This window comes from Gymnogyps californianus, chromosome 4, assembly GCF_018139145.2.
Source record: "Gymnogyps californianus isolate 813 chromosome 4, ASM1813914v2, whole genome shotgun sequence".
Taxonomy (NCBI): domain Eukaryota; kingdom Metazoa; phylum Chordata; class Aves; order Accipitriformes; family Cathartidae; genus Gymnogyps; species Gymnogyps californianus.
This window is the reverse complement of record NC_059474.1, coordinates 46708771-46724618: the sequence shown is the minus strand read 5'-3', so window position 1 is coordinate 46724618 and position 15848 is coordinate 46708771. Positions and strand designations below refer to the sequence as shown.

Sequence of the window (15848 nt, the reverse complement as noted above, 5' to 3'; positions counted from 1 at the left end):
TTCCATTCATTCTTCACTGAAACATATAACGATTCACTGAACTTCTGCTTTAATTATTTTTTTATAAAATATAATTTATATGTAATTATTTTCTGAACTGTTAATGGACAATACATACAATTACACTGCACCACTGTACCTGGAAAGTGGTGGTAGTTGAGGAGGAAGGAACAGGGAAATGGAATCAACCATTTATTTCTTGAAATTGTTTTGACTCCCAAATTGCCTGAGAGTGATGTTTTCTTCACCTAATTACATAAAAACCACTTGTCACTTTTTGACTATAAAGAGGCTTTTTTCTATTTTGGAAACCACCAAGTTTTCATCAGTCTGATGCATGTGAACATGAATTAGAATTTGTTAGGTTGATTTAAATTTTGCATTCGTGTATGAAGTACTGACTTAGTTTTCTAACAGGCGAGTAGAGGTATATAGTAGTGACCAACGTAAGTAGTAAGGAAGTGTTTCATGGCATCATCATCTGGAATTTTTGACTTTCACTACTGTTTTAATGGTTTTATTCATGTTTTCATGTTACTCTTCAAGGCTAATGCCACAGAAACCTAGGCTAGATTTTGGATGGAAATACTGACTGATGCAGAGTAACATGCATGTTGATAGTTATGTATGTAATGGAGTTCAGAAAGTGGGGTGCTCCCTTCTTACGCTGGGGAGACGTTTCTGTCTTGGCAGAACTTCATTTTTTTTTCCTGACATGAGCGTAAACCACCGCGCTCAAATTCTGCTCATGGTGTTAACCGCAAGGCCACCGAATCAGACTCAAGAGGATTTTAATTGCTTTGTCAACAAGTACTATTTTTTAATTTTGTGCTAGAGAGGGTTTGTCTAAGCTTCCTAGAATGAATAACTTCCGCTGTTTCTGGTCAGCACTTCATCAGAAAATTGATTGAGCTCAGCATTAGACTGTTTTACAAGCCTTAAGCATAATTTAACATTTCTAAATCATCTGTTAGTTGCACTGGCACATTACAAGGACTTTTAAAAAAATTTTTGTAATTCAATCATTTAAAGAATAACTTACCTTTTAGCATATACTAGAAGACCAAGGGCACAAGTGTCATTAAACTCTCATAAATATAAATATATTAAATTTAAAATGTGCTGTGTATGAAATGGTGTCCTTAGAATAACTGTGCAAAAAATAGACCAGATATTTCAGGATCTTTTCTTGCTTTAATAGAATTCATTTCCACTAATTTTTATAGCCTCATTTACTAGCAGTCATTGTCAGTGCCGAAAGAAATCGCTGTGTAACAAACTACACTCATTATCATTGGACATGTTATTTTGGTGGAAGGCAGCTGCAGATTGTATGACATAGTATTCTGTAGTATTCATTTTTTTCCTGTGTGTTTATGCCTGTGTAACAACTGTTAAGTCTTTTTGCTATTGTTCTTGTTAAAAAAAAAAAAAAAAAAAAGAAAGACTTTGAAGTTACTTTAAGCACAGATGGTCTCTGATTTTAAAGAATGTGTTGTAAACGTGTTATAGAGAACTGTAATAACGCTGAAGCCTAATGGAAGACTGACATGTTCCTGTTTGTCCTGACTTGGTCTCCCCTGTGTCAAGTGGCGTGAATTCATGGCACTTAAGATGTACGTCGTATAGGGCTAGACAATTAGTTTATTGCTTCGGCACATTCCCCGCTGCGTTTCAGCTCCTCTGCAGTATGATGTTGCTAGTATAACATGAGAAGTGGTATAGTGTAAATGGGAGTGACTGAGGAAATTTCTGAGTTTAAGATATAATTACAGTCAGAGAGGACAATTATAAAAGCCATATGTATGTCAATCTCTTCCAGATCTTGCATCCCCTTTTGTTTTTAGTGGAATTTGTGTATTTGGTGTGGAAGGAGAAGCAGGAGCTATGTTCAGAAAGACTCTAAATGACGTGTTAAAGGGTTCTGGACGTTTACCTGCCACAGCCCCTGGATATCTGTGGCCTGGGTAGTGGCGAAGCTGCTGAAAATCTGAGAGAGCTCGTCAAGTGCACTGTTTATAAATACTTGATAACAGTGTTTACAGCTCTGCAGCAGCACTCTTTTGGGTGGGGGGAAAAGGGAGGTGATGTCAAACCCTCTGCTTTATCCTCATCTTCATGAAAAGTTGTGTTCAGTTCAGGATTTGGTGAGGTAAACGTGGGTCCTTATTCCCACCCTGACTTCGGTGATATTCTTAGGAGCCAGCAGCGAACGGATCCCTCCCCTCTGGGGCTGCCTTGATCTTCAGAGGCTGATACCAGATACAGGCAAGAACTTGCTGTTTTATCTGCATTGTCCATCTCTACCTTAATGAGTGAAATGGTTAAGTATCCGAGAGGGCGAGCCTCAAGGAATGTGTCTTCCATTTGACTTGAATATTTCGGTGGATAAAGGGAGAGGGAGGGAGAGGAGAGAGAGAGAGAAATCCACTTACATCACTCGAACTGCATTGAGTGTGTGCCTGTGTGCAGGTTAAGAGACAGACTACAGTGTCTTTGCTTTCTGCAGGAAGCAGCAATGCCGTTTGTATCCTAAGAGGAATTTTTTATTTAGAAAAGGAAGCATTCTTTCTACCCAGGAAATGGCTTTCCTTGTGCGTTGCTATGCCAACTGCCTGCAGCCATGGTCTTCCAAAGTAAGCACAATAACGTAATTATATTGGCGTATTGCATTCAGACTCATGATTCTCTGGGTTTTTGTGTGTGTGTAACTGTGTTGTATTTTTGTTACTGACTCTGGGCAGTAGATGTGCTTGTCTTGATTGCGAGGAACAGGCATCATAAAATTAAATGTCCATCAATGTCATGCTGCTAAGATTAATTGTGCAAACTTGGTTAGCTGAGTGGAACAGAGATCACTGGTCACTACTCTGTCAGCATCATTAGCAGCCAGGGGAGGAGGTCCCTATTCGCGTGCTCTGCCCTGATTTTGGGGGAGTGGAGGGTAGTGGTGGAGGGGGGGGAGGCTGCGTGTGTGAGTGTGTCTGATGGCAAATGAAACAGGAGTATTAACAATGCTTGGCTGAATGCTGGAGGCTGGTGCCTGCACCCTGACTAATATAATACTGTATTAAGCCTTTTTGAGGGAGTCTCTGTGCAGTCAGCCATTTTAGCTTTTTTCTTCCTTTTTCTTTTCTTCCCATTCCTCAGGCTCAGGGGATGGTTTTGTTCCCTTGGATGAATGCTGGATATGTAGGGTTTCATCAGGCTCTGTATGTCCTGACATGCTTAGACTTTCAGTGTTACAAAAATGGAGACTAACGCTGTCGTTTGGATTGCTGCTCTGCACTACAAGTGCGAGGGGGGTTTTGAGCTTACCAGTAGTGACACTTTTAGCTCCAGCTTGGTTTCCCCCCCTCCTCCTCTTTTTAATTTAATGCTGTAGAGGGTGACTTGCCAACCATAAGAAATTGGTACATGATGTGTAAATTCAGTTCAGCTTATGTTTCTTCATTATGAAACCACTTGCAATCCCAGCTAACCATGGAGTTATGGGCCAGCAGGAGAAACACTCAGTAAGTATTGCAAATTCTGTTTGTTCTATCAATAACCTGTCACGGGCAAACTGCATGGAGATTGAAACTGCTTGTTGTCCTGCTCACGGGCTTCCTGCTAGTGAATTTAATAGTGGGTTTCGAGGGAAAGCTGTACCTGAGGTGGCATTAGAGTCGGGGGCTGTATTTAAGATTGTTTTTAGCTTACAAAAGGCAACTCTGTAGGTTCTTTTTGAATGTTAAAAATTTACTGAAGAAATGCTGACATACGTTCATTGGGCAAGAAGCTATGAGCATTCAGTTAAAATTGTTATGCATTTGTTAAAACTTTAAAGAAATATTCAAGCTGTGTAACAAGTGATATAATTGTAGGTGGTGATAAGAATAGATTTGTTCTGTCTAGTCTATCGTACTAGTGTGCTGTAGCCTTGTAGCATGGCGTTTAACATCTGTGATACACTTATGCTGAAGATGCAGAAACTGTTAGTAAAACATGGAATGAACAAAAGGCGTAAGTACTGATGCTTTCTAATTGATCCCATGAGTCAGCTACACCTTTGTCATGCTTTAATCCCATAGGCTGCCTGTGTTTATTGTTTGGGAAAAATGCATTCATAAGCAGAAGAGCAAACATTATTTAACAAGGCCTCAGGTGTCAGGAATTAGAAATTTAGGTTTTACATGATAAAAAGATGCTAGAAGTATAGATTCTTATCACTCAGTTCACATGTTTAAATCTTCATGCTAGATTTTATATGGGTCAATATAATTTTCAATCTGACAATTGGTTTCTTGAAAAGGTATTTATATATATCTGTTCTGTGCATACTGTGTGTGTTAGAATGTGCATGGGAATGTGTACAGTATGTTCAGCATATACAGCTAAGAATCATAAATGTTGGGAAGATGTGATAGCAGGAAGTTTTTAAAGGAGGAACATTTTCTTCAGGAATTCAGTTTTGATTGAGTAGAAATATGGAAACTAATCTAGAAACATTTCAGAATGTGTCTAGTGGATTTTTCTTATGCATGTAGCAGATATATCACAGTTTCTTGTTGTAGACTGTTTTGTTCCTTTCCCTTCTTAATTACATTCTAAGTATAAAGGTGTTCATGTTACCAAATCATTTGGTGTTCATGAAATATTTAGAACTTAATCTAAAAAAAAAAAAATTAATCTCCTTTCCTCCTGAAACTCAGGTACTGAAGAAGCTGAAATAGAATAGGATACCTTGAATTTGCAAATAGGAATAAAATAAGAAAGCTGCATATGTATTAGTTTTTCCTGCTCTTTCTACTCTCCAAAGAATGTTGATGAAAAGTTCTAGATTGATTCTGGTTACACAGCAAGTCTAACTGATATAAAATAATTGCTTATAGATAAAGGAAAAAATTAACCTGGCATTTTAGAGACTCTACATTACAAGCTATGTCATATTTTAGTTGTATTACTTTGAGTTAATTAAATCAGAGATAAATTTCACCCTCTGGACCAAAATGTAGGAATAGTAAAAGGGAAAAAGTCAAGGTATTGCTTTACAAGAAAATTAGTTTACCTTAAGAAACGTCCACATATATGTAAGAGAAAGAAATCGTACTTTGACATAGGGCTGGCACGCAATTGCAGATTTTGCATGAACAAAAGACATAATTTAGAGTTTATATAGAAGTTTAAAATGAAACTGTTAGGACACAATGTAGCTCAGTGGAAAACACCACTTTGGCAATGAAACTTTCCATGCTTGCTCTCCAGGTAGAGGTTATTTTGCTTGGAAAATGGGACTGAAAGATGTGAATTCTTGGTAGAGAGGGAAGGCAAGCTTGGAGTTTCAAGGTATACGGACTTTGTCTTGCTTTGCCTAAAAGGAAAACTTACTGAATTAATCATTTTTGGCAATGAGTTATTTTCATGTTAGTGTATTCCCAGAATCCTAAATCTTTTATTGATATCTGTCTTGATCTTATTTCAAGGAGAGAGCCTTAGTTAATTCTGTTACATCCCTGCCTAAAGTCTCACAGCTTGATTTGCTGGGACAACCTGGAATTGAATGCAAAAATCTCCTGTGCAAGGTTTCACAAAATTCTGTAAATTAATTTTAGTTAATGCCGTTAAATCTTAATTTCACATGAGTTTAGTTAGGTAATGAGGGATACAGTTTAAATCTATTGTTCTCTGAAAATGGTATGCAAACTGACCATTACGTTCATCATGGTGAAAATGGAGAGAGGAAAAGTGAAAAATTGTGTTGTGTTTCCTAGATTATTTAGTATAAGAAATAAAATCAGCAGCATCAATCAAGTGTGCTGGTCCTACATGCCTCATATTTCATCAACTGGAAGAGTCTGAAGCAGTGCTACAGACACCTGTCTGAAGGTGGTGTTGATCTATGAGTGACGTTCCTTGATACACAACTGTTGTCATCTGCTGAACAGGGAGTAAAAGTATGCTCTGGGTTGAAAGATGGCAGAGAAATGAAAGCTGGATTGTTGCAAAAGTAGTTGAAATGAAAGCTGCATTGTTGCAAAAGTAGTTCTGCTTGGTTCTTGTATTTAATGTACTTCACCAGATTTCATGTATTTCAGTAGGTTCATTCTATTTGACTGTGTCCTTGCTGGTTTTAAGAGTCCTCTCACTAGCTTTGTAGTGCTCTCATTATAATTTTCCTAATCTTAAATGTTAGGAGGATGAGTGATGTTTCAAAAACTGTTACTTTGTGGATATTAAAACAATGATCTCTTGAAAAGCTTCACACATTGCATCTTATACCTACTTTATTATGTGAAAAAGATCACATGAAGGTTCCCACGGTAGGCTCGGGCCTTCTAAAATGTTATTTTTCTATCTCATTTTTCCTTTTCCCTTGTATTTGTTGTTTGTAGGAACTTTACTCAAGGTCATTTTAAAAAAAAAATGAAAAAGTTGACAGGTATAATGGCTTTTAAAAATGTGACTTAAGATGCATAGTTCTTTCATGACAGTGTAATGATTAATAACTCATGAATTGCAGAGTACACTGGAGTCAGTTATGCACAACCTGTAAGAAAGTATAAGTTACATTTTTACTTTAGGTATTATTGAAATAAAGTCTGCTAATAAAGAATATGTTTCACTGCCAGCCCGGTGACTCTCCTTCAGTGATCATGTAGGTACTGCAGTCTTTTGATGTGCTTGACCTGTCTTGAATTACTGAAAAATATTGAAAGCAATAAGTCAAATCTTTGGCTTGTTCTTACCATATTTTAGTTCACAAGGATTTGTGGCCCTGTGCTAGGGGCCCCCTCACTCCCAAGAATGAGAAGAAAATGAGTGGTATTTTAAGGAAAAACCTTGAGTAGTAATTGTTCAAATATGGTTATTTTAGTTTGATATGTAGTAAGGGTGCTGGTTGGCATGCTTTCCTAAGAAATCTAGAACTATACAGAATAAGCATAATTTTATGTTACTGGAAGAGATCATCAGTATTGTTTTATAACTCAAACCATAAATGTAACCTGGGATAATTATTTGTCCTTTGAGTGAGCATCATGCACCACTAATAAGACATGGAAAAGAGAGGTGTGATGTTGTGATCAGATGGCTACGTTTGTGTCCTGGTTTCAGCTGGGATAGAGTTCAGTAAGCTGAACAATCTGAGGTGGCATCATACCTGGATATTTTTATATATATATCTGGAAAAAAATATATGAAAAAGAACTCCAACTAGGTAGTAACCTATTAGCTACTGTAGCTGCTGATGGTTGTGATTTTGTTAATCTTAACGAATTAAATTGCGCTGGGACTTGATACAGATTTTTTTCTGTTGTTGTTAGGCACCTTTATTTTTATCACTTATTCAAACCAGATTTCTGGTTTGGCCCCTTCTGATTATTCCTTTCCTTTTTAATTTTTATATTTTGGGAAAAAAAAATCTTCTCTGAAGATCAATAAAGGAGTTGTGCATTTTTCATGTAATTAGGAATACTGTTTTACCTCTTCATAGATGCATTATGATATAGTCTTTAATTACGTGACCGTATATCTTCCACAAGATTCATCTCAAGATGGATAGCTCTGGTTTAATGAGCAGCTGTTTGATATTTTCGGCTAGCTTCATTGCTCAAAAGGCCAGGTTGTGTTTATGGCGTACTATTCAAGTCCTGCTCAGGAGATGAAAGCATTAATTTCTTCTTTCTTCTGTGGCTTTTTAAGGTGTTCGTAACTACAGTGTTTATGCGATTCATTAATGTACTGCGGGGGGCGCATTATCTTAATTTTTCAGGTAGCTCTGCTGAAGTAAATCTTTAGCAAAAAGTAAGGACAGAATTTTGAGAACTTAAGATGCTTGTTCCTCAGCATAGCTAGCCCTAAGTAAGTGTTCAAAGTATGGATTTTGTTATTTGAATTTTCTGTGTATTGGCCCAGTTCAGGCACCCATGGCCTTATGATCATCTGAAAGGTTGATTTTAAGTGACTTGCCTGGCATCCTGCCAGAGACCTGTGGTAGAGTCTGGCTAAATTCCTGTTCTCCAGGACAACATTTAACTGCAGGTTTTCTCAAAAGCTTATAAATGGTGAAAATTGGGTCATTTCATAGGAATAACAGTGAATGTGTTAGTGACCTGTAGAGATGGCTATGAAAGCATTCTTGGCGCATAGGAGATGTTCTGCCATCTTTCTGTTCCTGTTTCAAGGCCTGGGGATTGCACAACATATTTAAAAGAGAGGGGAGGGAAAAAAAGAAAAAAAGAAAACCGAAACCCACACCAAAACCCACACCATCTATATGTATATTGTGCATGTGTCCACAAAACTGCTTTCTCTACCTTCTTAAGAAGTAGCTGAAATTTTTTCAGGTCAACATGGATAGTTGGCGTAGAAGATCTCACAGTAGGGCATTTGTTTAGCAAGTTTATGAAGTAGGAAAAGTTCAGGCCTCACAATGGGAATTGGGAAACTAACATAGTCAATATTACTGGTTCTGGTTTATGTTCCAAAGTGGCCAAATCTAGTGGTGGTGTTGGAGTGCTTGCAAAGTGATATTTATGATGTTGCACACTGAAATGTGTCATTTATAGTCACAATACAGATGTGAACCTGAAAAGGGAAAGTCAGCTTCTTCCAAAATGCTATTTTGAGACCAACAGACTAATACTACTTATCATTACTGAGTTGTAGGCACTCCTGCCTGATCTTCAGGCATGCTGAAAACCCAGCTGAAATTGAGAGCTGCTGATACCCAACAATTAAAAAAACAAAACAAAAAAACCCCAACAAAACGCAAGGAACCAAAAAGCTAATGTCAAAAGAAACAAAAAATCCTAAATCCCTTAAGGTACTGTCGATTTGCTCCTGATTCTACGAGTTAATAGACACAGGAATAATAGAAGCTCTAAAAAGCAGAAGATAATGGACTGTGGTGTGCTAAGTATTGTAGGTTAAAAATATCAGGGAATTAGCAATATGCACGTAGAGTAGCATGAAGTCCATTGTAACTGGAAGCAAGCACAGTCAACTAAGGAAATCCTGTGCCTCAGTATCTTGGGTTGATTCTTCCACCTGCAAAATATTTGCACTCTTGTGCAGAATACTGACTCAAGAGTTTTAAACAGTGGCACTTATGCTTGTACTTAAACAATTTCCAAGTGACGTAAACTTAACAGTTTAGCAAATGGACCTGTAAAAATATTCCAGCAAGATGAAGTAAACTAGATTTTTGGAAACTTCATTTTTAATTATCTAAGGCAGGGAATCTCAAATAGTGATATGCAAAGAAATATGTAGCTTATAAAAGGATTAGAAACCGCTGTCAGTTGTGTTGCTTGTTTTTGCAGTTGTGATTGCTGCTGCTGGTACTACTCCAGTATGCAAAAGCGAGGGGAAGTGTCTCATGTTCTGTATCTGCTGCTGAGATGACCTGAAGCTCATCTGCAAAATACTTCTGTACTTGATAGCTTTACAGGTTGTTTGCAAAATCAATGAAATATCAAAAGATAACTGCATATGATTAACAGTACGAGCATTAGGAACCATGATTTCTAATTTCTAAACTAGAATTGGATAAACATTTAAACTGTGTTCAGACCATCAACTCTCTGGGATAATGAATGTTGATGCTCAAAACTCTTAAGTACAATTTTTTTTAAGCTTATTTAAAGTTTGTTTTTCTTTAACTATCTTAGATATTTTTTATTTCTTGGTGCATTCTAGGCTTTAAATTGCTACAAGTTAGTCCTTAACAGCATGCTTGATGTTTGAAAAGCTGAACTGATTTTACGAACCCTTTCATGAATACATAGTGGTGTGATTTTTGTCTGACTGAAATAAATACAAGATTTTCCTGATGTCAGGATTATTTTATTAAAATCTGATTTTGATTTTTGTTATCTTCGTTGCAACAGCAGATGTATAACCAGGCTATTCTTTTCACTTACTATTATTGGTGCATTCTTGTTAGCATTCTCTAAATTTAAAAATTAATAGAAGTAATACTACTAGAAAGGAAAAAAAGCCTTGATAGTAGGGTATTTCAGGAGTCCATGCAGGTGAGGGTAATACTGAAGCAGTGTTTCCAGTGTTCTTTATTGCCAATGGATGAGAAGTGCTACTGACTGTGAAGACTCTACGTGATAAGTATAGTTAATGTTAAGGATTTGAGAAAAATTAAATATTAATGTCTCAAGATTTGCCCTTGACCAAAGAACCTTGTACCTGCCACACTTCATTTTCAATGTTGTATTTAAAAGAGTGTGGTAGCTGTAGTGCAAGAGATGCATGGGATGATGCCTGCAGGTCTGCAGACTTTTTAAGATTCTAACCTCTGTGTGCTTAACCTGTCAATCTGTTACTGAAGTGTAACTGGCACTCATATGGTATCCCAGTACTGGATGGTTGGTGGTTCTTCCAATTTTGTCAGCGTGCCAGTAGTCTTTTTTGCTGTTCATTTTGAGATGGTGGTGATTCAGCTGAGAACCACAGGAAGAATAAACTGTACTGAAGGGGTCTTTGCTCAGTGGGTTGCTTGTGAAAGCTGATCCTATGCCCAGGAGCTGGAATCTATAGGAGTGTTTGTCATTCCTTCCTAAACTCATGTTTGTATGGGGATACTAGAAGGGCAGATGAAGGACAACAGATTGCAATGTTTTTATGTGGGTGATATTGAAGGTAAATAGCCTTATGTTAACATAGCACCTGACCCAAATAGTGCTGCTACTTAGTCCCTAATACATCTGAGATGTAGGGGTGGAGATGAGCTATTGCCTAATTTTTTTTTTTTTCTTGGAAAAGGTGAAGGATCACAACCAATTGTGGTCAATTTCCAATAACTGGAAGATAGAATGAAATTTTGTGTAGGTGGTGTTTGTAATTTACACTTGTGATGCTGGACTTGGTTATTAGACTAGCGCAGTATTGTAATATGCAAGAATGGGTCCTGCCTTTGGCCAAGAGGCTTCATCTGTCTTTTTGGGTTGCTCTCACTGCAAATGTGAAACTTGCTACCATGAACCAACTTCACGGTATTTAGCTAACCTGGCATTCTCTACTTGACCTAAATCGTAAGCTGGTCAAAAAGCTAAAAATAAAGGCATCAGTCTTCTTATGATCCATGGTCTTCATTGCAGATGTTGGAGCACAGAATCCCGGCATGTTTAGTTCCCTTTTCACATGAAAAGTGAAAGAGGATTTTCCTAAATGGGGAGTAGCCTCCCCACAAATCTCACAGCTTGGACTGGCTAGTTTTCTAGCCTTTCCTGAGTTCTGTGTTATAGGCAGTCAAGTGGATGTCTCCTGTAATATGCCATTCCTACCAAAGCCTGTCTGGAGCACCTTAAAAAGGCATCAAATAATTTGATCTGCTACAAACTTCAGTAGTTTTGTGCTTTGTAGTCCCTGTGCTTTGTGGTCCTTGTGCTGGGTAGTGGATGGGAGTGTGAGTGCCCCTTCTTTAATTCAGAAGGGCTTTCTGATTTTTCCTTACATGTGTTCTGAGTTCCAGTTTAGTGACTACTGTAAACAACAGCAGAAAGCTCTGAACTATTTGACAAAATGTGAAGATTTTGCCTTGAATATGAAGATGGTTGTGACTCTCTATGCTCAAATATATGCATACCTCCATGGCATTTGCAGCTTGTGATGGAGATGACACTTCTCCTTTGGACTGGGAATATGAAAACTGGTTTAACACCAGCCTTCTCTTTCAGCCCCAGCTTCTTAACTTGAATCAAGAGCCAATTGCTTTTCAAAATAGAGGAAAAGCAAACTTGTGAGTTAGGATGCAAAGAAGTGCAAAGTATTACATTATAGCTGCATTCAGTATCTGTTAATAAGCTAACAAATGCTGCGGCAATCATAAAATGTAGCTCCATGTAGCACTTGTAACTTTCTACCTGTAGATAACTTATTTCAGCTGTCCCAGTGTTGGCTGGTGACCAAATGCTGATGTTTGGTAGCAGTAACGCATCCTCTTGGTAACTGCAGTTACCTGATCTTCAGAGGTATATGGACAGCCAGGAACCACATTGTAAACCCAGAGAATAACCCAGTGGCCAAATTCCTCAACCTGTGATTTCTTTCACTCAGTCTATAAACATTGCCTCATTTTATCTGACTGCAGCCTGTCAGCTTGCTTGCTTACAAGCATAGGCGGTGTGTGCTAGGTCATTTGGACAAACCGACTGGCTAGGGTTTATTAGTTTATAGCTTGACTCCAAACTGTGACTTTGCAAGTAAGAAAAATGGCATAAAGCTTTTTTTCCTCCTCTGAAGAATGATTTTATAAAAATGACGTTGTGCTATTTTGTAGATGTGCTCCCTTTGTGTGTTTAGTCATGTTGGCTTGCTTTATAGTTAAAAATAGGCTTTTACTGTTCTGTGCTGCTGTTATTCCTGCAGAGCCAGGAGAACGGGAGCTGGGTTGTGCTCGTAGGACTCCATCCACAGCATTGTTTCCTAAATGCCTATCTGCTGCTGCGTGCCTGCCAACCTACCGAATGCTGTAGGAGTTACATGAGTGTTAGGAAGGTCTAACATGGGATGATTTGAAAGGGCATGGTAATGCCTGAAAAAGAATATAGCTGCAGAACTGGACCATAAATTTAATATTGGTAGTGGGACTGATTGCTTGAGAATGGGATGATGAAGGACATTGTACCTGAAAACTGGACGTATTTGGTTGTGGTTGAAAAAAATAATCATTCTAGATTTTGGGAAATCTAAACTGAATTGTGGGAATTATTTCTTAGTTAGCTATATCCTAGGTTTGCTGGACCGTCAGCCCTGTTCTCATTTTAACCCAACTACATTTTTTTGTGCTCTTGATTTGTTTTTTTCTTATATGTAAGCAGCTAAAGGTTCTTCAAAACTTGCATTGTACACTCTCTGCCTCTGCTGCTTCACTGATCAAGGTACAGCTTGACCTCTAAATCTTAATGTATTCCTGATAAAGAGCTAGGAAAAGAAAAAATCTTCCAAATACTTGGCAAGTAGTAGCTCTTTACTCTTCTAGATTGCTCAAGAAAGAGCCAGATGTCAGACTTGGATGTGTCTTCCTGGCACGCTTGCCTTTTCAGTTTTGACCCACATCACCAGTACATTTTTAGCTAGATTTTTTGGCCTTTGAATAAGAAGCTGACTATAGAGGGATTTTGTTTGAAATATCCATAAATAATGTAGAAGGATCTTTTTTTCTGTTGTTCTCGCTTTTAAGGAACCATGAGGAAAAGGAAAATGCATGAATTTATGGATTTTGGAGCCTTTGTAAAGTGTCCTACTTAAATAATTAACTCTGTGTCTGGAAATGGTGGTCCACTGGACTTTTTAAGGCAACAGAGAAGACTCGTACTAACTCTTTTAAAAGTGAAGCTGTTCACAGCTGTAGGAGCAGAATAAAAAGCAAACTAAAATGAAAACTGTTAGTTTCTGTTAATAACTGTAGAAGTCTTTATGCTAGGTGTCTCTCTCCTTGCTTGTTGATGTATGACTTCTGCAAACATTTTATGTGGTCTGACTCCAGGAGTTTCTGTCCTGTTCAGTCTTGCTCGTTTTCAAAACAGTAGGTTCTTTTAGGTGATAATGTTTTTTTCAGTTTTGTGAGAAGATGAGAGATTTCTTGCATTTCAGAGCAAAGGATTTCAGCTATTTCCGTTTAGCAGAGAGTTTCCAAGGTCCCCAAATACAGCTGCTATTCCTAAATAAGTGGATACTAAAGTGTAGTTTCACAAAGTGGCTTGCATGTCAGCAGTAGTATACAGAAAATCTAGTTATCTACCTCTTTCCTGTTGAAGGAAGAGGTTGTTTAGACAGTTAAATGTCACTCCTACACCTGCCACTTCCATTAGTATTGTACATTACTATTCTTTCTGTGATGATGGTACCCAGGGAAAACTAAATTTAGGAATTCCTGAGTTAGAGTAATACGATTTTTTTTTTAAGTGGAGGTTCAGTGTTCCAGCTGGGGTTTTATTCAGTCAAGCATGCAGAGATAACATGTTTAACGTAGTAAGTGACTAAAATGTCTACCACTTTTATGAAAGAAAGTAACCTTCTTAATCTCTTGCACCATGGAGTGTTATAGGAAAGACCATTCTAGTGCTGTCATAAATCAGCGGTTAAGATTTGACTCTCAAATTTTCTGGTTATTGCAAGGTGACCTAATGCAGTAGGTGATGTACGTGCACACATCCTGGGTCTCTATAGCTTATCTTCCGGTAGGCGGGAGAAAAAAAGATGAACTTCACTAATTGTATTTGTAGAACAGGCTTCAGTTTTTGGTCCTAGTATTTCCAGCTGATTTCTGTGCTGCTTATTTTTTCTGCAGCTTGGCAATCTCTGATTTAAAATATCTTCCTAAATAGGCACCATTGAAATATTTCATGGTGTCAGTTGAATATATAAGTTGCTGCATGAATTGTGTTTTTTAGTATGCTGCTGACCTAAGGCAGGACTATAAGGGATGATTTAAACTCTGTGTGCACACCTGCCCAGACATAAATAGATAAATTTGTGGAAGTCACATCTGAATGTCAGCATTTTAAGCAGAATAACATGGTGTTTCAATTCAATTGATGATGTCTCCTTGCTCTAAAGCAGCCTTGGTTTTAGCAGGCACCATGTAGGGCCTTCTTGTTTTGCTTCATCGTTGAAGGAAGTTAGGAAACCATTGTTGTGGACATTTGAATAAGTTAGGTGATTTTAAAAAAAAAAAAAGGTCTAACTGAACTTAACATTTGATATTACAGTTTTGAATAACTGACACTTAGACTACAAAGAAAAAGCTCTGCAGGTTGTTTCAAAATTCAATGGAAATATTGTTAATGTAAAAGATGGTTCTGTGTTGATTTGTGTAAATAATTTTAAATGACTGCACAGTTGTTGCTGCATGGTGCTCCAGAATTTAGGGAACATCTTTGCACTTACCTGAAGACTCTTTGATGAAAAGAAGAAAAATGATCCTTTACTTTTTCCCTTCCTATGATCACAGTGAGCACACACAAGTAGGTCTTTCACCCAAACTAGTAAATACTCGTAGTAGTTCAAAGAAGTCAGAACCTTGTTCTGTGCGACAGAATAGAGACTCTAGGGGTAGTAGGAATGCATGATACCACATACAGTTTTAAGAGTTTGTGTCAACATGAAAAATTTTCATTAATTGTCTTTGGCTACCATATGAGGGAAAAAGTGAATAAAATGTAGCAAGCAAAGCTGGGGATATTATAGCAACATTCACTGCTGTTATATTGCTATGGCATGAGTACAGTTGCACTTTCAAAACTCATTAAGTAATAAATCTGTTTAGTAGGCATGTTAGTATAGCATTAAAAAATCATAGATAAGGTAAAATCATACTATTCTAGGATTTTTCAACATTAGTCATGTATAAAGGGAAGTGCTTGTCATTTAAAAATATTTCGAATTGTCTCGTTGCTGTGCTATTTTTGTTATCCAGAAAAACAGCGAGACATTACATGTATTACTTTATAATGCAAATATGAAACCTTTTTGCTCTCTGTACATCAGTCTCAGAGGTATTATCTATAACCTTTCTTTCAAAAATCACCTTATTTTAAAAAATCATTCCTATTTTTAAGCAGTTATTTGCCTTCTCTTTTTACCAGCCATTTTTAAAAATTTTGTATCATTATTTTGAAATGTTCACTATTATGCAATTAAGAATCTCAAAACCTTGATTATGATAATACACCTTTTTGCTTTATATCAAAGAATGCTACAGTCGGAATATTCTTAAAAACAAGGTTGAGCAAGTGATTTGATAGCCTCTTGTGTGTTGAGAATATGCATCCTGCAATATTGCATTTCCTCAGGTTTTTTTTGCATGAGATGAAGCAAAAGTGTGCATTTTTCATTGTCAGACAAGGAAA

The 15848-nt window shown here is 37.3% G+C and overlaps 1 protein-coding gene across 5 annotated transcripts in view; it reads left to right on the top strand.

Moving 5' to 3' along the window:
- RAPGEF2 (Rap guanine nucleotide exchange factor 2) overlaps positions 1–15848 on the top strand; it is a 193267-nt gene that overhangs the window by 117081 nt on the left and 60338 nt on the right. For 3 of the 5 annotated variants that reach the window (XM_050895288.1, XM_050895287.1, XM_050895286.1), the window contains exon 1: positions 3456–3515. The exons of the other annotated variants lie outside the window; for them this stretch is intronic. In XM_050895288.1, coding sequence (XP_050751245.1) covers positions 3456–3515 — 60 coding nt within the window. Of the gene's footprint in view, positions 1–3455; positions 3516–15848 lie in introns of those variants that run through there. 5 annotated transcript variants of the gene reach the window in all.